At 45.5% G+C, this 26,971-nt stretch overlaps 1 protein-coding gene across 1 annotated transcript; it reads left to right on the plus strand.

Annotated features, from left to right (window-relative positions):
• The first annotated feature begins 763 nt into the window (after nt 1-763).
• Nucleotides 764-25,769, plus strand: TIMM44 (translocase of inner mitochondrial membrane 44). Its single transcript, XM_066636603.1, has 13 exons — nt 764-820; nt 3,570-3,674; nt 6,144-6,314; nt 8,044-8,124; nt 10,822-10,971; nt 11,188-11,327; nt 13,252-13,337; nt 13,924-14,016; nt 14,631-14,755; nt 15,579-15,629; nt 17,069-17,158; nt 18,323-18,433; nt 19,863-25,769. Exons 1-13 carry the CDS (start codon nt 791-793, stop codon nt 19,980-19,982), a joined length of 1,353 nt encoding a protein of 450 aa, XP_066492700.1. The 5' UTR covers nt 764-790; the 3' UTR covers nt 19,983-25,769.
• The last annotated feature ends 1,202 nt before the right edge of the window (nt 25,770-26,971 follow it).

The raw sequence follows: 26,971 nt of genomic DNA on the forward strand, positions 1-26,971 counted from the left end.
TGTAAACCGCCTTGAATAAAGTCTTGAATAAAGACCAAGAAAGGCGGTATATAAATATCTATTATTATTATTATAGATACTTTTACCAATGATAGTAAATGGGTCTTCCTCCTAGGGATTTGTGGGTATTTTTTTAAATTTATTTTTTCACATTTTTAAACTAGGATTGCAGCCTAGGACCGTCAAAAGTTTTCCTGCTTGATGTCATTTCTGGTCATGACATCACTTTCAGTTTAACTGCTGGTGGGTCCTGACCAATTCTCATTCTAAAAAAGTGGGTCCTGGTGCTAAATGTTTGAGAAGCACTAATGTAGCCTGTTAAATGTACAGATCACCTCAAATGCAGTCCCATATCATGTTGGCATCAAGTCTAATAAAAAAATACTGAAATGAATGGGGACCCACCTGAAATGGGCTCCTGACCTACCTAGTGGGTCCCGACCCACAGTTTGAGAAATAGTGAGCTAGAATGTTATAAATCAAAAAATAAAAAGTTTAATAAAGATTTAAAAATAGCCAATAAAGCAACAAGACTTGGCTGTTCACTCCCCTCAGACATCACTTACTGCGTTACTGTTCTGCCTACTATACTGAATGGCCATAGCTTCAGTGGGGACACCCAGGGCTGCTGCCACCCCTTCCCCGGAACCAAAGCACCCGGAACCTTCAGCCTTGAGGTCTGGGGCACCACGACCACTTTCAAGAACGGACCCGGTCGGCGTTTATGACGTCATCAGGCGCCACAAGCGGCGGCGAGGTCACGTTTCAGCCCAGAGGCCTCCTCACCAAGATGGCGGCGGCCAGGTTCTGGGGCTGCCAGGTAAGGGCCGCGGGGACGGGCTCCCCTTGCGATCGGCGGGATCGTCGCCTACCGGGTGTTAAGTGCCCTGAGACTCCCCCCCCATACGGTGCCGCAGAGGCGCTTTCCGTCCCCTGAGAAGAGGGTGCCGCTGAGCATGTGCAGAGTGCCCTCTCACACTGAGTGATCTCACCAGGCCAGGGTGGCCACGTGCAGTGGAGGACAGAGAGCCTCTGCCTTTAGAAGGGGGAGTGTTGGCAGCTGCAGCTTCTTCAACCCTTCCATGTGAAGTTGGTTCAAGGCAGAGGCTCTCTATCCTCCACTGCATCTGGCCACCCTGTGGGTGTGTGTGTGTGTGGGGGGGGGGGGTCTGCACTGTCGCAGGAGCACGAGGGGTGCTGTGCTTGGAGGCTTCAGGATTTTAGCCTTCTCAATGGACTAGTCCTCAGTGAGGAGTTCAGCCTCTGTGCGCATCTGTGTAGGGAGACCAGATACAATGGAGGCCAGAGAGCCTCTACCTTTAAACCTTTCCATAGAAGAGGAAATGTTGGTAGGTGCAGCTTTTTAAACCCTTCCATGTGGTGCTGCAGCTGCCAAAATTCCCCCTTCTATATAGCGGTTTGAAAGTAGAGGCACTCTGTCCTCCATTGTGTCTGGTCACCCTGTGTTTGTGGGGTTTCTGCACTGTCATAGGAGTGCAAGGGTTGCTGTGGTTGGAGGCATTAGGAATTTAGCCTTCTCAGTGGACCTCAATGAGCAGGGTGACCAGATACAATGGAGGACAGAGTGCCTCTACCTTTAAACCAGGGGGAATAGAAGGAGGAATTTTGGCAGCTCCAGCTCAACATAGAAGGGTTTAAAAAGCTGCACCTACCATCATTTCCTCTTCTATGCAGTGGTTAAAGGTAGAGGCTCTGTCCTCCATTGTATCTGGTCACCCTAATAAGACTACTCAATACCTCTTCTTAATAATACTTCTTCTTCAACAACCTCTTCTTCATAATGGGATCTGATGCAAGATGAGCAGATACAATGGAGGACAAACTGTCTCTACCTTTAAACCATTGTATAGATTAGAAGAGGGAATGTTGGCAGGTGCACCCTTTCATGTGGAGCTGCAGCTGCCGAAGTTCCCTCTTCTATACAGTGGTTTAAAGGCAGAGGCACTCTGTCCTTCATTTTATCTGGTCATTCTCTTACCCAAGCTTCTTAATAAAGATGAGCATGTGTAGATTGTTTTTCTGTATGGAGTAATAATTGCCTGCCTCACTGGGAAGGAACTCAGTGGTAAAGGAGATCTCTGGTTCAGTCCCCATGATCTCTAATTAAATGATCCTAGGCGGTAGGTGATGGGGAAAAACATTGAAAGCTGCTGCCTGTCAGGAAAAAAGCAAATTGGGTTATTGATCCAATGGGCTTGATTTGGTGTAAAGCAGTGTTTCTCAAACTGTTGGTTGGGGCCCACTAGGTGGATCATGAACTAATTTCAGGTGGGTCCTCATTCATTACAATATTTTATTTTTAATATATTAGACTTGATGCTACTATGGTACGTGATTGCATTTGGGGAAATGTTACAGATCTGTGCTTTTAACAGGCTACTATGTATATGCTTTTACCAATGATAGTCAATGGAACTTACTCCTGGGTAAGTGTGGGTAGGATTGCAGCCTACGATTGTTAAAAATGTTCCTGCTTGATAACATCACTTCCGGTGATCTTCCCAAATGTCATCTGCTCATGACATCACTTCTGGTCCTGACAGATTCTCATTCTGAAAAGTGGGTCCCAGTTCTAAAAGTTTCTGAACCATTGGTATAAAGTATACAAATGCATGTGTTCATAATAACAAAGGGGTACCACTGAGCATGTTCAGAGTGCCCCTTCTCTTTCCAATTTACTTCCCATTATAAAGTGGTTGATAGCAAGCTTGTGCAGTGCCCATCCCATGTTAAAGAAGAGGGGACTGTTTCTTGGTCAGAAGTATTTAGGCAACCACAGCACCTATTTATTTCGTTTCAAAATGAATGACTGTGCTGGCTCATTTTGTTTGTCACTTGCATCTGCACGCACTCTTTCCTAGGAGCTGGAGATTGTAACAAAGCTTGGAGGCAAAGGAGCATTGATTCTGTGGCATGAATTTTAAGGATAGGAAACCAATCTAAACAAGAGTTTGGAAGAACCAACTGAACTTGTATAGCAGGGGTTGGCTACTTTTTGAGCATGGTCTGTTCTGCTTTCCACAGCATTCTGAGAGGCAGAACTGAATGTACCAGATGAAACTTTTCTTGGCATGGATATAAACTCAAGGATGCCAGGTGGCCTGGAACATATTAAACTGTTACAGAGTGAAACATTTGGTCAGTCTGGTCCAGTATTGTCTATGTTACCGTGTCTGGCAGTTGCAGTGCTTTAGGGTTTCAGACAGCAGTCTTTCTCTACCATACCTGAAGATGTTGTCAGAGATTGAACCTGGGACCTTTTATGGACAAAGCAGGTGTGCTACCTCTGAATTACAGTCTTTCAGTCTGTAGGTATGCTGCCTGCTGGGTTATTTTACTTGTTTCAGAAGCATGAGATGGTTTAACTTTACCATGAGAACCTTTAATGTTTTCTGGATCTTTCCACCAAACATTTTCGTCATTGTATAGCATTTGGTGGCTCCTTGAACTTCTTAAGAAGTGGCAGTCTAGCAAAGTGAGCATATGACTCATGAAGGGCCTGTGTATAGTAATCATTAAAAAAACACATCTTTTCTTTCTATCTCTAGAAATGCCTTTTAAATTTATGGTTTGCATCTGGACGATGTTCGGGACCTGCACGCCACACTTTCCCTGTGCATCGAACCAGCAGACCTTTGTTAGAGCTATACCAGGTACATAAGATAAAAAAACTTTGTGTCATTGACACGGAGGTGGTTAGTCTGTAAGTTATATGCCAGGAGGCTGGGTGAGTGGGTGGGAATCCTATCCCAAATTGAATGGGGAGGGGGGCTAGGACACTGTGATATGTTTCCAGTCTTCTATTGACTGTTTTAGGTCTCAGATAATGTGGGTTGATTGTGTTAGATCATGTGGGTTGGAGCAGAAGTGGGTTGTGACCTGGCCTCGGGTGGGTGTTGTTGCCACCATTTTGTCAGATGGGTATAGTTGGAACTGTAGCAGGACTAGGGGATAAGGAGAGGAAAAGGAGAGTGAAGAGGAACCATGGCAGCATGGGTGCACACTTGCCCAACCTTCTAACCTACTGCTTGCTAGTCAACCAACATGTCAACCAACACGCCTATCCATACAGGCCTGTATAGGTGGGATGGGCTATGCTCAAACTGAAATAGAACCAGGCTGCTGGGGTTTAACATCAATAAGGTAGCAGAGCAGCTTTTAAACTAATTGGGGCAGGGAGAAGTTCAGGAGCCTGGAGGCATCCAAGTCAGGCCATAGCATCCCTGAGCATGTAAAAGTTCCTGCACATTCAGTGGTTCTCAGACATTCCTTGTTCATGGCACCCTTAGTGTCTCCATAATCTTTTCACATCACCCCTGTGCCTACTTGACTGTTCTGTCGCTGTGTTTTCATTGAAAAGTTAAACTATCCCACAGTGCCTTTGCTGTGACACTTTGGGGAGCCATGGCACACAGTTTGGGAACCACAGTGTTTGTTAGAATTTTCAGAAGGAAACTCCATCCTGCAGTGTCTGAGCAACACCAAAGAACACAGAAATGAGCATATGATAGGACAGCGGACAAAGAGAGTAAAAGGTGACGGGGAAAGGCACATTCCAATAACCTCTGAAAGAGAACACAATGTAAATAGATATTTATATGTGAATGTCAGAAGCCTTTGAGCCAAGATGGGGAAGCTGGAGTGTTTAGTTGCAAAGGAGACCATTCTATATCGGAGGAGTGGAAGGTTTAGAATTAACACTGATCATTAAGTAAGGAAATTACAAGCCCATTGGCTTAATGTCTGTTCTGAATAAGGTGGTGGTAGTATTGGCAACCTTCAGTCTCGAAAGACTATGGTATCGCGCTCTGAAAGGTGGTTCTGGCACAGCGTCTAGTGTGGCTGAAAAGGCCAATCCGGGAGTGACAATCCCTTCCACACCGGGAGCAAGTGCAGTCTGTCCCTGGTCTGTCTCCCTGGCTATGGGCCTTCCTTCTTTGCCTCAGACTGCTGGCCAAGTGTCTCTTCAAACTGGGAAAGGCCATGCTGCACAGCCTGCCTCCAAGCGGACTGCTCAGAGGCCAGGGTTTCCCACTTGTTGAGGTCCATCCCTAAGGCCTTCAGATCCCTCTTGCAGATGTCCTTGTATCGCAGCTGTGGTCTACCTGTAGGGTGCTTTCCTTGCATGAGTTCTCCATAGAGGAGATCCTTTGGGATCCGCCCATCATCCATTCTCACGACATGACCGAGCCAACGCAGGCGTCTCTGTTTCAGCAGTGCATACGTGCTAGGGATTCCAGCACGTTCCAGGACTGTGTTGTTATGAACTTTGTCCTGCCAGGTGATGCCGAGAATGCGCCGGAGGCAGCGCATGTGGAAAGCGTTCAGTTTCCTCTCCTGTTGTGAGCGGAGAGTCCATGACTCGCTGCAGTACAGAAGTGTACTCAGGACGCAAGCTCTGTAGACCTGGATCTTGGTATGTTCTGTCAGCTTCTTGTTGGACCAGACTCTCTTTGTGAGTCTGGAAAACGTGGTAGCTGCTTTACCGATGCGTTTGTTTAGCTCAGTATCGAGAGAAAGAGTGTTGGAGATCATTGAGCCAAGGTACACAAAGTCATGGACAACCTCCAGTTCATGCGCAGAGATTGTAATGCAGGGAGGTGAGTCCACATCCTGAACCATGACCTGTGTTTTCTTTAGGCTGATCGTCATTAAGATTAACACTGTTAAGCATATGGAAGAATGAGCCCTGCTGAAGGAGCATGGTATCTGCAAAGGTGTCTTGCTTCCCTGACCTTCTAAAGTTCTTTGATAGGGTCAGGAGGCATGTAGTTACAGAGAATCCATGTGACATCGTGTACTTGGACTTTCAAAAAACTTTTGAGTCATGGAATGAGTGAATAGGTCCTTTTATGGACTGGTAACTCGTTAAATGGCAGGATGTGGCAGTAGTAATAAATGGGCAGATTTCCTGGTGGAAGGAGCTAAGGTGGGTTCCCTCAAAATCTGTATTGGGACTGGTACTCTTTAACTTGTTCATAAACAATATGGAATTGAGGGTAAACTGTTATTTGGCCAAGCACTCTTTGGGCTGTCAGATGCCCCAGATGTTAATACAGGTGCGTGAGGTGGGAATTCTTTTCATTTGGGTTGTACACGCTGTAACAATGACTTCTCTTCAGTCTAGATGTTATTCCTCCGGTGGCCGAAAAGGTTTTATATCTGGCTTTGTGGAGAACATTAAACAGGAGCTGGCAAAAAGCAAAGAAATGAAGGAAAGTATTAAAAAGTTTAGAGATGAAGCAAAGAAGCTGGAAGAGTCAGAAGCACTCCAAGAGGCAAGACGGAAATATGTAAGTTCGCTGCCCTCCCACGTTGGGCGGGATTTCTTCTCAGGCTGTTCTCATTTCCCCTTCATTGGAGACATGGTGCAGATCGCAAAAATTAGTGTCTGTTATCAGCTATTAATAAAAATACTATACAGGTCAGCCCTTGGCATCTACAAGTGTTCTAGGAATGGAACACCAGCAGATGCCAAAACCTGGGGATAACTGAATCAGCAGGTTGAGGCCCTCACCTGACCTCCAAACACAACTGGAGGCATCTCCTAGTCATGCCCACAGGTGTTCTGAGGCCTGTACAGGCTGCGCTCGACCTTTCTGGGCCTCAGAATGCCCCCCAAAAGGTGTTGGAAAGGCTCTTCCTGTTTTTATGAAAACTGGAAGTGCCATTCGGACACATCTGGGGGGTGTTCTAAGCCCTGGAGAGGCCTCATGTGGCCTCTCCAGGACTCAGAAAGCCTACGGATGCTACCAGAAGACACCTCCTGTTGCATCCAGGAGGTCCTCTGTGGGTCCTCCAATCATGGGTTCGGAACCCACAGTGGGTCCAGGCTATGGATTCCAAACCCACAGATAGATAGATTCCAAACTCACTGTGTTACATTATAAAACGTTCCAAGTGATTCTCATGCATTGTACATAAGAACAACCCCACTGGATCAGGCCATAGGCCCATCTAGTCCAGCTTCCTGTATCTCACAGCAGCCCACCAAGTGTCCCAGGGAGCACACCAGATAAGAGACCTGCATCCTGATGCCCTCCCTTCCATCTGGCATTCTGACATAGCCCATTTCTAAAACCTAGAGATTGCACATACACATCATGGCTTGTAACCCGTAATGGATTTTTCCTCCAGAAACTTGTCCAATCCCCTTTTAAAGGCATCCAGGCCATATGCCGTCACCACATCCTGTGGCAAGGAGTTCCACAGACTGACCACATGCTGAGTAAATAAATATTTTCTTTTGTCTGTCCTAACCCGCCCAACACTCAATTTTAGTGGATGTCCCCTGGTTCTGGTGTTATGTGAGAGTGTAAAGAGCATCTCTCTATCCACTTTATCCTTCCCATGAATAATTTTGTATGTCTCAATCATGTCCCCCCTCAGGCGTCTCTTTTCTAGGCTGAAGAGGCCCAAACACCGTAGCCTTTCCTCATAAGGAAGGTGCCCCAGCCCAGTAATCATCTGAGTTGCTCTCTTTTGCACCTTTTCCATTTCCACTATGTCCTTTTTGATATGTGGCAGCCAGAACTGGACACAATACTCCAGGTGTGACCTTACCATCGATTTGAACAACGGCATTATAATATTAGCCGTTTTGTTCTCAATAGCTTTTCTAATGATCCCAAGCATAGAATTGGCCTTCTTTACTGCCGCCACACATGGGGTTACATTGTCTTGTATTCTTTCCAGAGCTCTGTAAGTATTGTCTGTATTATTGCAGATTGAGTGGACTGAGGTTGATAGAGAGTATATCTGATCTGAGGCCACCTCAGAATTGTAGATGTAAGACTCAAACTTGGGGAGTTTTCTATTTCATAGCTTGGTCTCCTAGCTGCTATTCTATGCCAGCATTTGGATTTCCATTGAAGACAGTGGGATGTTCTGTATTTTGAAATAATATCTTCTGTTCTAGAAAGCTACTGTTGGAAACAGAAAGCTGGACTAGACAGACCCTGTGTCTGATCTCCTTCTTATGTTCTTAATACTTTTAAGATTGTTGTTCTTTTTTTTCCACAGAAAACCATAGAGTCTGAAACAGTGAAGACCTCTGAAGTCATTAAAAAGAAACTTGGAGAAATCACTGGCACAGTCAAGGAGGTGTGTGTATATTTTTCATTTTCTTGTAGAGTTGTAAGCTCTGTATTCTTGATATGTTATGAGCGCCATATTCTTGAGATTCAAGACAAGTTAAAAGGAGGGATGGATGAGAAGGCACTATTTTATTTCTAAATATTTCACCCTACCTTTTCTCCTCCTCTTAAGTCCATAAGTACGCAAAGCTCTTAAGCATGTAAGATGACTGGCTTACAGGATGCTTAAAAACATAAAAGTATGTGTAAAATTAAACAAAAATGTAAAAAGCAATCTATGCAAATTTTGAAAAATCAGTGCTAAAGACAATTTAAGATCTAAAACAGCCAACAAAAGCAACAATTGCGATCCTGGCCTATGTGCCCCGCCACCTGGAGCAAAGACTGTAGAATGTCCCTCCCAGGAGAATGCCACCCCCCACTTACTGGTTGCATTTGGGACCTCTCATAGTGTACTCTGGCCCTCCAAATGCCTTCTGAGGCCTCTGGAGGACCTTTAAACATCACTTCTGGTTTTGCCCTCCAGAGGCCTCAGAAGGGTGGCCTCAGAGAGTGCCGCCCTGTACGTGCCAGTGCCTCAGTCCAGGGACACTGAGACCCTCTAGGCTTAAGACTATCCTTTGCAGGTGCTGAGCTCTTTTTAATTAAAGCCCCAGTCCTCAAGTTACTAGACCTCAGCGGGTACTGGGTAGCTTGCTGAATGGCTAGGCAGGATTCTGAACCTTTGTCCCCAACAGACAATGAAACAACTTAGTAAAATATTTTAATTTATTAAGTACATAAGGTTGCACAATAAGGCAGCAAATGCTAGAGGCATAAGCATCTAGGAAACATATCAGCAATAAAATAATAAAGCTAGCTGGCTATCTCTGTTAATACCTATCTCTCACCTGGGTCAGTTACTCTTGTAGATCTCTTAGCTCCAGGGCTACCTATAGGGCCAGGTGCCCATGATGGACAATGGAGCTCACATGCATGCAGGATGTTGCACCCAAAACTCTGTTCAAGAAGGCCCACTCACACCCCCTGGGCACTCATAATACTTCTTATGCTAATAGTACTGAGGTGACTTCATAATTAGACCGTCCAATCAGAACCCTTGAGGAACAGAACCTTCTTGAAGTTGACCTGCTAACCCCTCATAGTTCTTACGCCTCCCAACTGGAGATCCACAGCTGCACTCAGTCACCCTTAATAAGGCACCTGTCTGTCTGCTAAGGTGCTAAACATTCCAATAGGTTGTAATTCTTGTTATCTGTCCTTCCTGGCCAGCAAAGGAGAGACAACAAATCCTTTTGTTTATTTACTCACATTCCTGCAGCTGGGAACTGCTAGCAACTTCTCAGTGACCTGTCTTAGTTTGGTTCAGGCTTCTCATGCCAACCTACGCCTAACATGTACTTATTCATGACATGGACCCATGCCATTTAGGGCTTAGAAGACCATCATAACTAGTGCCTTGGAGACTGGCAACTAACTGGCAACTAGTACAGGTGACAAAACCGAGATGTATTGTGTGCACTGGTGCCTTGCACTGGTTAACAAGTTTCCAAATGGTCCTCAAGGGCAACTCTACATTACAGTAATCCAAATGCATTGAAACTAATGTGTACATAACCATAGTCAGGTCTGACCGACCCAAGAAAGGACATGGCTGCCGCATCCGCCTAAGCTGGACAAATGCCACAGCCATCCAGGAGCAGAGCGTTCACCCCCAAACTCTGTAGTTAAACAACCTGGGGGACATAGTGCTGAGCAGGAATCCCCAGTACCACCTTCTGGAATCTACTGTACAGGAAGGATTGAAGCTAACATAATTCAGTGCCTCCAAGCCCCATTCCTGCAAAGCATTCCAGAAGGATAACAAGGGTGACAAAGATTATTGTGAAGAAAAGTGGTTATATAATCATTTGAGAGCCTTCGTGTCTGTGTGGGAGTTTTGATTTCTCTAGGCTTATCTCTGGGCACCCCTGAAGTATCTATTTCAAACCTCCGGGAAGTTTTTCCTGTGCTCTCCACCACCTCCTCCAAGGTGGGTGGTGGTGGTTTGGGGCTCCAAGTCCAGGGCGTTCAGGAAGCTGAGCAACTTGTTAGAGAGGACATGTGGGGGTTGCTTGGGAGCACATCCTTTTTATTCAGCCTTGGCACAATTAAAGAAAAGGCAGGGATTTTTCCTTTTCCCCTGGATTTTCTTCATTCTGTTCTCAAGGGCAGTCTACATAGATGCATATCTTCTGAAGTGCCTCCTATGACCTTTGTGGGTATCTCAAGCCCCAAGCCACATGTTGCACTAACAGGATGTCCCAGGCCCTCCCAAGTATAGGGTCACATGTTTCTGTCTAGGCCCTGTCCTCTCCCTCAGGGGTGTGGTGCCTGGGGGAAGGTATTCCCACAGACTCAGGACACCTTGTCCCTGTTCATATCCCTTGTCCCTCCCAGAGATAGACTGGCAGGCACAGCCCACCCCTGGTAACTCTGCTTTCTTCCTCTCTTCTCCTTCTCTGAAGTTCCTTGTCACTTCCAATCCATCATCCTTTATTCTCCGGCCTCCCTATCTCTCCTTCCTCCTCTTTCCTCAGTCTGGCATCAGTGGCATCAAGTGGTCCACTTCCCAGGTTGCTGATGATTTTGCCCTATCTCCCAGCATCTTGTCGGGCCTCTCAGCAGCTCATACCCCCTCTACCCTTCTTCCATCTGCTTGTAGAGCCTTGATGAAGTCAGCAAGAGTGACATCGGCAGGAAGATAAAGGAAGGAGTGGAAGAAGCAGCCAAAACTGCAAAGCAGTCTGCCGAAACTGTGTCCAAAGGTGGGGAGAAACTTGGCCGAACCGCAGCATTCAAGGCAATTTCTCAGGTAGGTCCCACAGTCTGGGTGCCAAGTGTGTGGGCATCCCTGAGCCTTGTGTTCTGGGATCTTTTTCACTGGAAGAGATCCAGACTAGAATAGCTGTTGGCCTACATTGATTTGAACTGTTAAGCAAATATCTGTGTAGGATTTCTACTCTCTCTCTAAGTTACCTTGGGACTGCACTGCACTCCTCTTTGCAATAACAGGGTCTTTCCCTTGCAGGGAGTGGAAACAGTCCGGAAGGAGATTGATGACAGTGTCCTTGGCCAGACGGGACCTTACAAGCGACCAGAGCGACTCCGGAAGCGAACGGAATTTGCTGGAGAGCAGCTCAAAGAGGAGCGGATATTTGAAGCCAATGAGTATGTATCGGACAAGATGAGAGGGGGTGTCAATGGATGTCTAGGAAGTGGTAGCCATGGCCTGGGGGAGGTGGGAGCATGGTGCAAGTTGATGGAACCTCAAATGAGTTCAGGAGCAAGCTTTTCTCTAGGACAGGGGTGCCCAAACCCCAGCCCTAGGGCCATTTGTGGCCCTTGAGGACTCCCAATCCGGCCCTTAGGGAGCCTCCAGTCTCCAATGAGCCTCTGGCCCTCCAGAGACTTGCTGGAGCCCACGCAGGCCTGATGCAACTGCTCTCAGTGTGATGGCCAACTGTTCGACCTCTCTCGTGAGCTGTGGGACAAGGGCTTCCTCCACTGCTTGCTGTTCCACATCTGTGATGCAGCAGTGGCAGCAAAAGAAAGACTGGCCTTGCTTTGAGAAAGGCCTTTTATAGACTTTGAGCTATTGCAAAACCTTCATTCATTCATATAAGTTCCATCTGTAGTATATTCATTTATGTAAATTTATTCAAATTTGAAATGTAAATTAATTCTTTTTTTCCCCTGGCCCCGGACACAGTGTCAGAAAGATGATGCAGCCCTCCTGCCAAAATGTTTGGATACCCCTGCTCTAGGATAACTGTGAAGGAGGTTCTTTAGCCTTCATCGCTTATCTTCATTGCCAAGTGAACTAGGCCATACTGGGCTAAATGTACCAGTGGTCTGACTTACTGTTAGGCAGTTTTATCTTAAGTAGTGGTTCTCACACATTTAGCACCAGGGCCTACTTTTTAGAATGAGAATCTGTCAGGACCCACCGGAAGTGATGTCATGAGCAGATGACATTTGGGAAGATCACCGGAAGTGATGTTATCAAGCAGGAACATTTTTAACAATCGTAGGCTGCAATCCTACTCACACTTACCCAGGAGTAAGTCCCATTTGCTATCATTGTTTAAAGAATATACATAGTAGTTTGTTAAATGTACAGGTCTGTAACATTTCTCCAAATGCAGTCATATACCATGGTAGCATCAAGTCTATGAAAAATAAAATAATAAAATGAAGGGGGACCCACCTGAATTTGGCTCATGACCAATAGTGGGTCTCGACCCACAGTTTGAGAAAAACTGAACTTGAGGATATGTACCATGGTGGTAGGGAATATCTTTTCCATGCACATTCAGTCCCTAGCATTGAAAGAATCTTAGGCAGCAAGCTTGGAAAGAACCTCTGTCTTCCTGAGACCTTGGAGAATCACTGCTGGTCATCATGGACATTCCTGAGCTAGATGGATGAATATCTGATTCTGGATGTCAGCTTCATATGCTCAGTTGGACTTTCTTCCATTATTTTTACCCATAGCTCAGTGGTAGAACACATGCTTTGCATGCAGAATGTTCCTAGTAATCAATTAAAGTTTTGTTATCAGTTCTGCATATGAATTACTGACTTGATAATACATCGGACTCCCGCTTTACCATCAGCTCAGCTGTGATCAAATCACTTCACAATGGACTCTCAGTAGTAAAATAGGGTTCACAGTTCAATAAGTTTGCACTTTTCAATGGGTTTACGATTGTGGACAACAGGACTACTTGGGTGAGTGTAGATCTTAGATAAGCCAGTCAGTGATGTGCATGATGATGCAAATGCCAGTGTTTGGGGTAGCATCTCAGCCAGTAGCTGCATTTGTAACATCTTGGCCCACCCATCTTGGGTGGAATCTGTGGAACAGATTGATTTCATATACCAAGAGTTCACTCTCTTAGACAAAATGGATCAGTGGTCTCTGCAGAAGGCAACCTCTGATGCTCATATTTGTCTTCCTGGCTATGGGAAATTATGCTTGGCTATTTATCTTAATATTTATATATTAAGATTGTGGACTTTCCGTAACTCCCTCTTTGCTAAAGTAGATTGTGGTTCCTTCCTGCTCTTAATGAACCTTTCTTTGTGACAGGGAGGCAATGGGCGTGGTGCTCCATAAGGACTCCAAGTGGTATCAGCAGTGGAAGGAGTTCAAGGACAACAATGTGGTCTTCAACCGTAAGTGGATGGGCCGCTGTGACATACAGGAAGCTGGACTAGATGGGCCTATGGCCTGATCCAGTGGGGCTGTTCTTATGTAAGTGGGTGCAAGAGATCCTTCCCCTATGTTGGCAACCTTCAGTCTCGAAAGACTATGGTATCCTTCCCCACATTACTGTAAATCGGTGGTTTTCACACATTTAGCATTGGGACCCACTTTTTATCTGTCAGAATCTGTCAGGACCCACCAGAAGTTATGTCATGACCGGAGGTGACATCATCAAGCAGGAAAATTTTTAACAATCCTAGCAATCCTACCCACTCTTAACCAGGAGTAAGTCCCATTTACTATCACTGTTAAAAGAATATACATAGTAGCTTGTTAAAAGTACAGGTCTTGAACATTTTCCCAAATGCAGTCACGTACCATGGTAGCATCAAGTCTAATATACTTAAAATATTGAAATGAATGTGGACCCACCTGAAATTGGCTCGTGACCCACCTAGTGGGTCCTGACCTACAGTTTGAGAAACACTGCTGTAAATGTTTTGGGGTGGCCCTGCAGGTACTCTGGGAGCTGCTGACACTCCTTTCCCTCTCCAGGTTTCTTTGAAATGAAAATGAAATATGATGAGAGTGATAATGTCATCATCCGGGCCTCTCGCGCTGTCACAGACAAAGTGACAGACTTCATAGGTAGGTCTCTCCATCTTTCCCCAACACTGATGAAAGCACAACATCCTTGCCATTTACTCTTTATTTGGGGCTGCCTCTGTTTGGAGATCAAAAATTCTGCAGCAAGGAAAAGCTAAATTCTGTGTGGCTGCATGAATTACGCAAAGCACCATCAGCAATAACAGTATTTCTGTAATGCTTTTAAGTGTCCAAAGTACTTTGCGTACATAATCTCAGCAGTCCTTACAACAATCCTGTAAGGTAGGTTGGTGGTGTTATCCTTGTATTGCAGTTAACACAGAGTGTATCTGGCCTATGACCACTTCCCCAGAGGATTCATGGCAGAGGCAAAATTCAAACCACAAATGTCCTGGTTTGCGGGTCAGACTCTCACCTTCAGCACTTTTCCACCTCCCAAACAAGGCCTTATTTTTTAAAATTTAATGAAGAAAGAGCTGAGAATTTGGGATGCAAAATCATTCTCTGATTATCTTGCCTCCTAATCCAGGAATAACCCTTTTCAGATGTTCTGCCTTCTCAGAGGCAGATCCTCCAAAGCCTAGCCTCTCCCCCCCCCCCAATTTTCTCTACCTTCCTTCTTATACCAGCATGATGGTCCAAAACTATCTTGTCAGGTGGACTTTTCTCCAAGACAGAAATGTCTGAAGTTCTGACAGAGATTCTCCGTGTGGATCCAAACTTTGATAAGGACCGGTTTCTCAAGCAGTGTGAGGAGGACATCATCCCCAACATTTTAGAGGCAAGTTCTGAGGAGAAACACTTAGAGATTGGACAGGGTTAGGCTTGTGTCCCCATGCACAGATTGTACACCTGAGCACTGAAGTGGTCTATATTGGGACCGGTGCTTTAAACGTGTTTATAAATTTATGTATTGTCATGCCCCTGCTTACTGCCGCCCCCTTCTGCCATCCTTACGCTTCCTTGGGGGGTGGGGGTGGAGAGCAGGTGCTTGACTCCCCCAGGGTGGCTTGCCAACTCACTCTCCGCTCTGTGCCTCCAGTCTAAATTCCCCCTTAAGTGGCCTCAGAATATGGTGGGGCAGGGGGATTTGCAGCTCCTCTGCCTCCTCCAACTACAGGTGTGTCCACATCACTGAGTTTCCTGCTGCCTCCAGGGCTCTATACATCTGTCTCCCTGCCCTTTCTTCATCCTTAGCCTGACTCTTAAGCCTGGGTTGGGGGAGGAATAGAGAAGGGAAATCAGGGTCAAAGTGCAAGAGGAAAAAGTGGAGTTCTAATTAGGTATTTTAATTCAGTTAGGGCCACGCTGATGGTCCCTTGAGGGCTTCCTGTGGCACCACCCACCTGCCCTGGGGGGCACATTGGGTTCAGAGGTACATCTGACCAAGTGTGCCATCAGCCAGTACCTATCCCAGATGTCCCTTTGATGCTTTCCTTGCCTTGCTGGTGCTCTTGTTGGGCTGGAGGAAGTGCAACCTCCCTGCATCCCTTGTTCTTTGTTTGAGGTGACTGGGGCTGGATTGTCTCCCCCCACCCTGTCCCTATGCACGCACATTCTGGCAGCCACATTTTATGTAATGTCATATCGCTCCTGTTTTTTAGGCCATGATATCTGGAGACCTGGATATCCTCAAAGACTGGTGCTATGAAGCAGTGAGTATCTTCCTGGCCAGTGGCAGGGTTTGTGTCTTCCCCTTTCAGCTCTGATTCTGGCGAGTTCCAAAAGAGAATGTGTTGCTGGAACATAAAGTTTGAAGCTGGATGTCTTTCTGTAACGGCTCCTGAGCAATAGCTAGTTTTGCCTTGGCTTCCCAGGTTGCTAACTGCATCCAGTAGTCTGAGAGTTGCTGAGGAAAGGAAGCAGAGGCAGGTGCATGAGGCAGCCCAAGATATGGGGAATTCTCTGTTGTTTTGCTCCTGCAGGTTCCTCTTGTTTGTTTCAAGCCCATTCCTATACCTGTTTTTGATCAATACTTGATTGTAGATGTAGGTACAGATATAACCTAATTATCCACAGATTTTTTACCTTCAGTTTTGTCTCAACGCAATGAGAATGGCCCTTTAAATTAAAAGAAAAAAAGTTGTTTAACAATAGCCTCATAAATGGGAGAGAGGGCAGCCATCAATCATTCTCTCTCCAGGCACTTGAGAACAACTTCAGGCCAAGACAAGCAGCCCCACCCTTCCCCCTGCCAAGACAAGCAGCCCCACCCTTCCCCCTGAGCTCATGGAAGAGTGATAATCACTTTGGTGATTGGTATTGGCGAAGGGAGGGTTCCCTGGCTCATAGGGGGCCTGGAGAGAGACTGATTGATGGATTATCTGCCTCATGGCTCTGTCTTACATCACAGAGGTCAACAAGGCTGTTTTTAAATTGCCTAGGAAAGGGACATTGTTTTGTAAATGGATTTGCTTTAATTTGATTTTTGCCATCCAAAAGTTCTGGGAACGAAACCCTCAAGAATACGGAGACTCAACCTGTACTGCCAATTTTTAAAACTTAAATCATAAGTGTGCTGCTCTTCATACACTTTTTAAGCAGCTCTGGGCAATTAAAAACAATAAAACAGAAAACAGCCTATAATGTGGCTTTGTGGAATGTCTGTGTTCAGAGGCGGCCTACCCTGGAATGCCAGTTGCTAGGAACTGAGAATAACAGGGGAAGGGCTGTTGCCTTCATGGCTTGCTTGTAGGCTTCTCATTGTTTGACCATGTGTTTGACCCCTATGGGACACAGGTGACCCTTTGAACTGATCCAGCAGGGCTCTCTATTTTTCTCTTGGCACAATTTTATTCTGCTTCTGTTAATTGTAAGAGCAGCAAGGGAAGACACAGGGTATGAAGGCCTCCCTCCAGATTCCACTAGAAATCTTATCCAGGCCCCCTCCAAACTGCTGAGATTCCAGCAGGCATTCCTGAAAATCTGTGAGTGCAAGTTCATATTTGTAAGAACTAGAACTTGCTTTTTCAAACAAGAAAGATTCTTGGGATCTGCAATGTGCCTTTTGAGGGAATTGTGGCACATGCACTGCATGACTGCTGAAGGACAGCTAAACGTGCGAAGGATTCTCTAAGGCAGATTTCTCTTTCAGACCTACAGCCAGCTGGCGCATCCGATCCAGCAAGCCAAAGCGATGGGCCTTCAGTTCCACTCCAGAATTCTGGATATTGACAACGTGGATGTATGTGCACCTCCTTTTCCCGCTTCTACTGAACTGAAGCCTCCTGTTGGAGAGGGCAGGGAAACAATGGGGGAGGGCTGTTGCCTTCATGCCACCAGCCTCAGAAGAAGAAGGCGACTGAATGAGGCTGAGCTAATCTGGATTTCCTCCCGAGTTGGCCAATAGAAAAAGGTGTTTAAGAGGGAAGCTTTGAAATACTTAGGGGTGAAAATGGAGGTTTTAGTAAGGAAGGAGGCAGTTAAGAAGATCAGAGGAAGGGGGAAAGGAGGAGAGATTACCTGTCCTGCTGGGAAAGTTTTGAGTACAAAGTCAGTCTAAGCAGCAAGAGTTGGACTATGTGATTTCCAGAGGGGAGAAAAATGCAGCAAAAGGGTGCTCTTTTGAGCTTAGAATGGTAGCTCCTCTGAGGGTAAGGGCAGCTACCGGAGCAAGAAACTTCCTGAGCTCAGGACAGCATTGCTAAGCAAAAAATGTGGAGGCTTTCACCAGGGAAGAAAGCATCAACAAAATGGAGGGGGTCTCTAAAGGGAAGAGACCCTCAAAACACACAGCAGGTTGGGCACCTTGGCAAATGGCAAAATGAAGAAAAATGCTCAGCAGCATGGACACTCCCCCCCCCCCCCCCAAAGTGACAAAGTTTTACTTCCAGTGCAGGAGCAGTTATAGGGCTTTGCACAAAGGAAACAAAAGCATTTCTGGGTGGCAAAAGGAACTTGGAGTTTCTCTTTGGGTATTCAACACAGGTTTCCTGGGCTTGAGTGTGTCCTTCCAGGAGCACCCAAAAGGCTTGATTGCTTCCCAGTCAGAGAAGTTCCTGAGGGACAAAAGGCATGGCAGGGTGTATTGTTGATGGGAGAACCTTCTTCACATAAGAATCTGAAAAGATTGTCCAGGTGGCCTGCTTCCAGGGCAGCTGGAGCTTAATTTATTATGCAACAGGACTTGTACCTGCAACAAAATTCCATCAGAATGGGGGCACCCAAATTTGCAGGACATTGGAGAAAAGGACACACACAGATGCCACACATTATTGACTATTAACTTGGAATTTAGTGTTTGGTGAATGGCAACTTGCATTCCAATTGCAGCAGTGTACTGTGTACAGTGTACCTGAGTGACAGGTTGTGGACAAATGGACTAATGACTCAGAGTTTTTCTTTGCAGCTCGCCATGGGCAAGATGATGGAGCAGGGCCCCGTGCTGATAATCACCTTCCAGGCTCAGCTTGTCATGGTGATTAAAAATCAGAAAGGAGAAGTGGTGGAAGGAGACCCTGTAAGTGAAAACTCACTGACAGACCCTTTAAAAAATGGACCCAGTTAGGAAGATGAGCTCCATTCAGCTGCTTTTAGTATTTGGTCGTCTATAATCCCTCTTCCTCTTCTTGTCCAGGCAGGATAAGAGTTTATCTCGTCCAGGCTCGAGTTTATCACTGTCAACCGTGGAAAGATTTCAAATTCATTTTGTGGCATAGAATGGGTTAACTAAATTTGTTAATAATTGGGTAGCTGATTAATTTAAACAAAAGATTTTTAAAATCCATTTAAATGTACAAATTGTACACAGACATCATAAAGTCAGCCACAAAGTGTTGTACTTGTCTGGACTGAGGAGCAAACACCTCACATAAAGGGGAAGGTCTGTCCTTTTCCATTATGCTGATTCCCCCCCCCCCATGCATAATAGCTTGTCTATTTCCCTCCCTTGGTTCCACAAAGAACTCTATTTCAAAGAAAAGTAATGGAACACGAAGGCTTAAGAGCACCTGGTCTTAGATGTGGAGAGTGGATCAATGGGGTGGGGAGTTGTAAGTGGCAGGAAACAGATTGGGATATGTTGGTAGATCACTGGGCGGTGTGTAGTAAATGCTGCTGACTCCCAGGATTTTATGCCAAAAGACAGCAATCTTGGGAACACTTACTTACCTATTCCATGGTCAAGTTGTATATCTCTTAGCTTCTGGGTTCTACAGCTGTACAATGGGACTTCAGTGTGTAAGAGCACTGGCACAACTTGCTGTTCTCTAAAATTGCAAGCACCCCTCTCTTTCAATTTACTCTCAGCCTCTGTGTTCCTCACCTGTTAAATAAGATTAATTGCTTGTTTTAACCATGTCTTTTTTGCAGCTTGTTTTGCAGTCAGTGTGTTAGACTTTTGTATTAGAATCCCTGATCTTCAATAACTTGGATGTGGGTTTGTACTTGCGTACAATAGTATGTATGTACATATCCCACTTCATGGGGTGCAGCAGGTAACTGGTTCCACCTCTTGAACCACCATTTTGTACCTGGTTCCACTCCCTCCCAGCACTATATTGCACTTGGATCCCACTGGTGGATCTTGGAGGTTCTAGTAAAAAATAGAGTTGATCCTACAAGTCTGAAGCCTACCCAACCTCAATTTACAATATATCAAATCCCAGCATGGAAACTGATTCTCTGGATTCCAAGCTATTCACATTTCTATGTCTGTTGCTGTTTGCTCTTATCACAGGCATGTTTTTACATGTGATAACAGCTCTTTCTGCTCAAATGATCCAAGTAGAAATCTAAGGAAAGGGCTTATTTTCGATGACTTAAACCCTTCCCCCCCCCCCCCAAAAAAAAGGTAGTTCAGATATTCAACAGATCTCACCTGTGTGTGTGTGTGTGTGTGTGTGTGTGTGTGTGAATCATCCCTCATGTTTGTTCTCATCTCATTTTAGGAGAAAGTAATGCGGATGCTGTATGTCTGGGCTCTTTGTCGAGACCCTGATGAGCTCAACCCTTACGCTGCCTGGAGACTGTTGGACATTTCTGCATCTAGTACAGAACAGATCCTATGAGCTCAGTTCCTCTGCTCCATCCAGCCCCATCTCGCTCACAGTCCTGTGGCTTTGGACAGAGCCTTCTGTCAGTGTCTCAGGTCATAAGGACAACCATTTCACACTGAGGGTGCGATGCAGAGGATGCCTTCATGGATCACCGCTTCTCTAAAGTGTTGGGGATGCTGACTCTGGTTTGCAGATCTGTCAGCCCCTGTCTGTTGGAAGGGGCTGGGTGTTTCCTTTGCGTTTTGCTGATCTGTGGGGTGGTGGCCTGGACTGATTGCCCTGCAGCAGTCTTTGGAGCTTCCTGGTGTCCAGACAAAGAGCAGTATGGTGTCCTTGACTGCTTTATCACTGGATGTGCCACAAAGACTCTAGCATGCACTTTACAAACCATCCTGGCTTTTTGTACCTATCTATTCTCTCTGCAGTCAGGGTGGCCAGTTTGGCACTGTCTGACTTGAACCCAATGACCTGGAGCTGAGTCAAGGCCCATAAGCCAGGATTGATTTCCATGTGGCCAAAGAGGTGAATGTTCATTGAAGGCTGGAATTGTGGTTGCTCAGTTTGGGGGAAAAGGCGCAAGAGCGGGTTGGGTGGGGAGGGGAGCTCTTAAGTACAGCAAATGGGACAGGAGGATCTTCTGTGCCAATCCTTCCATGCCAAGGCTGGCACACAGAGCAGTTCTGAGGAGGGAAGGTGGCTTTCCATTCCGTTTCTGTCCCTTTTGCTTGTATTGCCCAGATTTGGCCTGGTGGCTTGGATCAGGTATAAGAAGGGGTATCATGTTGATAGATTCTTCCCCTCTCTGTAAATTAAATAAATATGGCAAATTCATTTACCCCATGTGTCTGTCCAAGGGAGGCAACAACTTGTCAATTGAGTCAGTCTTCTGTCCATCTGAGGAGGTTCTGGTGCTGCCTGACAACCAGGTGAGCAGGGACATAGCTGGAATAACATGTTGCATGGCTTTCAGTAGTAGGAACAGGTGTTGTGCTATAATCTTTTAAAATTTCAAAATTGGATTTTTGAAAAACCAAGCCTGCACCACTGTGTGTTCTCAGGGGAAAGGGCAGTGCTTAGTGTTTTTTTTTAAGGAGGTAGGTATGGGGGCTCAGGTCTGTGTGAGAATTTGTTGGAGGTGCAGGAAATTATCATTTTATTATTGTTCATTCAATTAATACCCATCTTCCAAATGGGCACCCAAAGCGGCTTACAAAACTTGAAAATATCATAAATAATGAAAAACATTACATAAAATGGATACAATAACCAAATTTAAAAGTTTTTAAACAATATAAAAACAATGTGCAAATCTGTATGTACTCAAAAGTACTTTTATTACATACTATATTGCATTTGTTTCTTTTGGACTTCTATTTATTTGTTCATTTTTTATCCCAGTCTTCAATAGCATTTATCAGAATGGTTGACAATTAAAACAGACAACAGATTTAACATATTAAAACAGTGAAGTGAAAGCAACAGCGCAATAGTAAAAATCATGAGATGGCAAAAGTCTGGTTAAAATGAAAGGTCCCTCTCCAGAAAGTCATTAGCATGGCTTGGTAAGCCTCTCAGGAGAGAAGTTCCACAAGCTGGGTGCCATCATCAAGAAGGTCCTTTCCCCTCTTTCCATCTGCCTTGAATCAGATTTTGGAGGCAGTTGGAAGAGGAGACTTGGTGATGAATGTAGTGATCAGGCAGGTTGGTGTGGGAGAAGACTTTGGACATGACTCCCTGAAGGAATGCCACGTAGGGACTTAAGGGAACAACAAGGATATTGAGTTGCATTCAGAAACAGACTGGGTGCCACTGGGACTGTTTTAAGTCCAGGCAAGATATGATCCCATCATCTGGCCCCAGATCAATGAGTCTCTGACTGTCAAATGGGAGTGCCATCCCTTTCAGAACAGTAGAACGCTACTTTTCAATGGAGTGTCGCCCCATGTAGGAGGAGAAGATCGTAGGTATGCAGGTCAGTATCACTGCCAATTGTCCATCAGGCGTGGCATCCCATCTTTCACTTATGGCTAGCCAGACTCTCCTCCCTCTTCCTTGTCTTCCTTCTCCTGTACTCCCTCTCCAGAGCTTTCCAAAACTTGCCTTAAATGTATTTCAGTCATATCTGTAGCTTTGTAGCAAGTATGTCCAAGTCATCTGACTCCCCTTTACTTGTCTTGCCCTTATGTTAAGTGGTAGCTTGTTAGCTCCTAATGAATAATTTGTCATATAATTGAACCTGCCCTCCCCTTAGCTACTGTGCAATAGCTAATTAAGATGTATGCCTGCAAGGTGCAGAGCTGGACTCTTTAATGAGCTCTACAAGGTGCCCCCTAGAAAGAGGATTTGTCAGGCCTGAATCCTGATGATTCAGGCCTGTGGTGTGATCCAAAACGAGGCTCAGGTATGAGGCAAAGTTTGTGGCTTTTCAGTTCTTTTCTCTTGAGGATATAAGAAGAGCCCCTGGTGAATCAGACAAAGGACAACCCAGCCTTGCATCCCCTTTCCAGCTGAGTCCAGCAGATTCCCCCAGGAAACCCACAACTACAGCAAGATGGTAAATAGTCCCCTCCTGCTGTTGTTTCCCAGGACATAATATTCGGAGAGACAGCCACTGGCCATGGAGGTTCCATTTAGCGATTGTGGCTTGTAATTGTTAATAGACCATCCCTTCATGAATTTGTGTAAGTTCTGTTTAATAAGAGCTTAAGAAGTGCCTTGTTGGACCAGACTGGAGTCCACCAAGTCCACCATCCTGTTTCTAAGTCAGATGTGTCTGGGAAACTGATAAGCAGTGGCTCTCCCTGATAGTTTGCGCACTGTGGCAGAGATGGTCTGCCTCTGAACATATGAGCTCCATTAAACTAATAAGAGCCATTGATTGATCTCTGAATTTTTCTAATAATCCCTTTTAAATCAGTATACTGTATAACAACTGGCTTGCTGGATGAGACAAAAGGATCACTTCTGGTTCTATCCTATGTATGTCTACTCATTGTGTCAAATGAGGCCTCCTTCCAGGAAACTATATAAGATTGCAGGCTCTATCCAGTATCCTTTTTCCAGCAATTGCCAAGCAGGAGTTTGATAGAAGTAGCCCTTGCCATTATTTGCTCCCCTCTTCTCATCCCAGTAGGTGGTACTCAGATGGGAAACAGGGGGAGAAAGAGATAAAGGGACATGATGTTGGAGAAGAAAGTGAAAGCGGTGCTATTTTAGCTACTTGATGAGGTTGGGAAGACTTGCAGGGATCTAGAGGCTTTTGGGCAGCATGGAGGCCCAACATTACACAGCAGACACACAAGACTTGTTGTACCAAGATACTGTTAGTCTGCTGGTCAAAACACTCCAAGTTTTAAGAGCTTTTTTGGGATGCTGCCTACCTGCAGCTCTGGGGATAGATGCCACAGTCTAATAATTGTGGAGTTTGAAAGGACTCCAGAAACTTTTGGATTAGTGTGTTAATGAGTAAGCAGTTGGGTTAAGAGTCTAGTTAAAAGGAAATGCCCTTTATACAGACTCAGTGGTTGATCCAAAATGCAGATGTAGCTCCAAAATGTAAATACAGCTACAGACAGAAGGCAAATGTCACAAAATGCATTGAAAAGGGGATGATAAGGTGGTATTTAAAAGCCAAGTACTGTGGCCCGTTGGACAGAGGTGTGGTCAACACAATCCAGAAGGCAAAATGCCACAAGTAGGAACTGGGGTCTAAAGGTGCAGTGGAGCAGATGGTTCCAGATGACCAAAGCAACAGGGCAAGTCATCCAAGGCAGCTAGGCAAGCGACTCCTTCTAGGCCAGGGGTGTCCAAACATTTTGGCAGGAGGGCCACATCATTTCTCTATGTCCGGTGCTGGGAAAAAGAGAATTAATTTACATTTCAAATTTGAAAAAAATATACATAAATGAATATATTAGAGATGGAACTTAGGTGAATGAATGAAGGTCGTGCAATAGCTCAAGGCCTATAAAAGGCCTTGCTCAAAGCAAGGCCAGCCTTTCCTTCACTGCCACTGCTGCATCACATACATGAAACAGAAAGCAGTGGAGGGAGCCCTCTGCCTGCAGCTCATGCGAGAGATCAAACAGTCACCCTCTCACTGAGAGAAATTGCGTCGTGCTAGTGCGGGCTCCAGTAAGTCTCCAGAGGACCAGAGGCACACTGGAGATTGGGGGCTCCCTGCAGGCCAGACTGGGAGTCCTCGAGGGCCACAAATGGCCCCTGGGCCGGGGTTTGGGCACCCCTCCTCTAGGCCATTACTTTTTCACAAGCTGCTTTTTCTGCTTTGCTTTTTAAAATATCGGAAGAGAATGAGAAATAACAGCCACTGACACCGTGTCAGGGCACTGGGCCTGCCACGTAGGCAGTTGAAGATGGCAGGCATGTGTGACAGAGAGCACCTGCTGCCTGTTGCAATCTATGCCTGAAGTAGGCAGTCATGAATGGGCTGGCCCTGAAAGGCACCACCTGGAGTGAAGTCTGAGGTTGAATTTGACTCAGTATGGGAAGCCTCACCGGGCCCAGCACAGAAGGGACTGATCACTCATTCTGAACTCCCTGGGTGGTGATGAATGAGTGATCTTCATTCTTTGCTGTTGGTCCAAAAGGAGGTGAACTGCATCTCTTCCATTTGGCCTTTGATTCGGCAGGCTGGTTGAAGTTGTTTTGTTGACCTTGTTCTTTTGACTTTTGCTGGTTGTTGAATTGTTCTTTTGTTGTTGGAAGTATGCTGAAATGGTTTTAACAATTCTCAGAGAGACTTTTTAATTTGGTATGGCAAATCACTGATGGGGGAGGGGTTTCAGCAGGAAACATGTGAAAAGCATTAACCTTTCCCTTCCCACATGCTGCAGATGGGATTTTCAATCCAGATCAGCCCCATGCAGCTGTTCGTGGTGAAAAAGAGGCACTTCTGGTTGGAGGTGTGCTTCTTCAGCATATGTCCCCCACAAATGTGTATTTTGACCCTTACAAAAGATATACAAAGATTTTTGTTGTTGTTATTGCATGAGGCTGCATTTAGATTCTGGCATATGGGGCCTTGGGGTCATCACAGTGATTGAGACATACAAAATTATGCACGGGAAGGACAGAGTGCATAGATTGATGTTCTTTTCCCTCTCGTACAACACCAGAACCAGGGGACATCCACTAAAGTTGAGTGTTGGGAGAGTTAGGACAGACAAAAGAAAATATTTCTTTACTCAGCGTGTAGTTGGTCTGTGGAACTCCTTGCCACAGGATGTGGTGATGGCATCTGGCCTAGATGCCTTTAAAAGGGGATTGGACAAATTTCTGGAGGAAAAATTCATCACAGGTTACAAGCCATGATGTGTATGTGCAACCTCCTGATTTTAGAAATGGGCTATGTCAGAATGCCAGATGCAAGGGAGGGCACTTGGATGCAGGTCTCTTGTTGTCTTGTGTGCTCCTTGGGATATTTTGTGTGCCACTGTGAAGCTGGACTAGATGGGCCTATGGCCTGATCCAGCAGGGCTGTTCTTATGTTCTTATATGCCAAAATTTCACTTGCAGTGATGCTCTCCCTTTATGTTGTCAACATATTGACCATTTCCTCCTTTTGTCCAAATACTGCTTATTAGGGAAAACACACATTCTGGACAGTTCTTGCTCACTGGCATCAACATGACACCAGTTGTAAAGATTTTGGATGGTCAGCTCAGCATTTGTCAAATGGTTGCTTCCTTTGTCTCTCTTCACATGAATCTTCATTTGCAACCACTGTGGACGTTGTCCTCTCTCTTTTCTTAAATAAAAAAGAAGCTAATGAATACAAAATTTCTTGCTGCACATTTATTATGCTTCATAGTAACTGAGACGTGATGGGGGCTCTGAAATTTTGAAAGGCGGAAATCAGAGAATGGTAGAAGTTTCCTTCAAGGCCATCCAATCTGCCCCCTTCCCCACTTAGGAAAATCCTCCCTAAAAGAATGCCCCAGCAAATCCCCCAGTAAACAGAAAATATAACCCAACCCTTAATATAATATAACCCTTAATATAATATAACCCTTAGTGAACCACCAATTGAGGTAGTTGGCGCATATGGTGGCCATTGTTCTTTCTGTTGTTTTTAAATAATGCATGGTGAGGGAGAGGAAGCAAAATGCAGTGGGAAACCAGTAGGGAGGTAAGGGGCTTTAATACCTTGCCCGTGTGCTGTGCTTCCAATCTTGATTGCAGCCACCACACACTATTTATAGTGGGAGGGGAGAAAAACTTCTGTTGAAATTGACTGGACCCAAATAGAAAGGTTAACCTCTGAACCCTCAGTACTGATGGCAGTTGGTATACCCAGTGCACCATTTGGGGAAAGGCCAGGGGTGCCATAGGGCCCCCAGTGCAGGTCTTTACCCAGAGGGCCCAGCCACCTGATGCTGTGACTCCATCCATCCTTCAGCCTAAACAGTTTGATCTCCTTCAGCCAGTTCCCAGCTCTCCCTCCTCATGACTTGCTCAAATCCTGAGAATATATGCTGGAAAAATACAGACGTTCTGCAGTAGCTGCTCATCATGGAGGAACTGGCAAATGGAGCCTAAAATGGAGATTAAATGATTACATTGTGATTGAATAAGAGTGGTGGATGAGAATAGATGTGAAACCTTCCAGGATGAAGAAGGCACTGATAGCCCTGTAACAGGACAGGGCAGGGCAGGGAGAGGTTGCTACTTGGAGGAACAGCATCCCTGAAATGTCTCAGCAAATTGGATTTCAGAACAAGAGTGTGCAGTTTTGCTGATAGCATAGAAATACAAATATCTATACTTGTGGAATAATTCAGATGGTGATGGGGAATTACTGGCATACTTATGGGCTGCCTTCTTGGGAGGAGAGAAGGTGATGTTTAACAGCTTCAAAATGTTGCTTTCGCACACACGCATGCACGCACACCCCACCCCCAATAGCTGTGGAACAAGCAGTTTGGTCCAGACATCAGGATGGTCCAGACATCCAGGTCCTACCAGGATGATGTATAGGCTAC

Source organism: Tiliqua scincoides, chromosome 8 (assembly GCF_035046505.1).
Source record: "Tiliqua scincoides isolate rTilSci1 chromosome 8, rTilSci1.hap2, whole genome shotgun sequence".
Lineage (NCBI taxonomy): Eukaryota > Metazoa > Chordata > Lepidosauria > Squamata > Scincidae > Tiliqua > Tiliqua scincoides.

Excerpts from the sequence above, each read along its gene's own strand:
- TIMM44 (XM_066636603.1), top strand. The coding sequence starts at position 791 with ATGGCGGCGGCCAGGTTCTGGGGCTGCCAG. Across the intron at positions 6,315-8,043 it reads AAGAGGCAAGACGGAAATAT|AAAACCATAGAGTCTGAAAC; the intron begins GTAAGTTCGCTG and ends TTTTTTCCACAG. Across the intron at positions 17,159-18,322 it reads TGGATATTGACAACGTGGAT|CTCGCCATGGGCAAGATGAT; the intron begins GTATGTGCACCT and ends TTTTCTTTGCAG.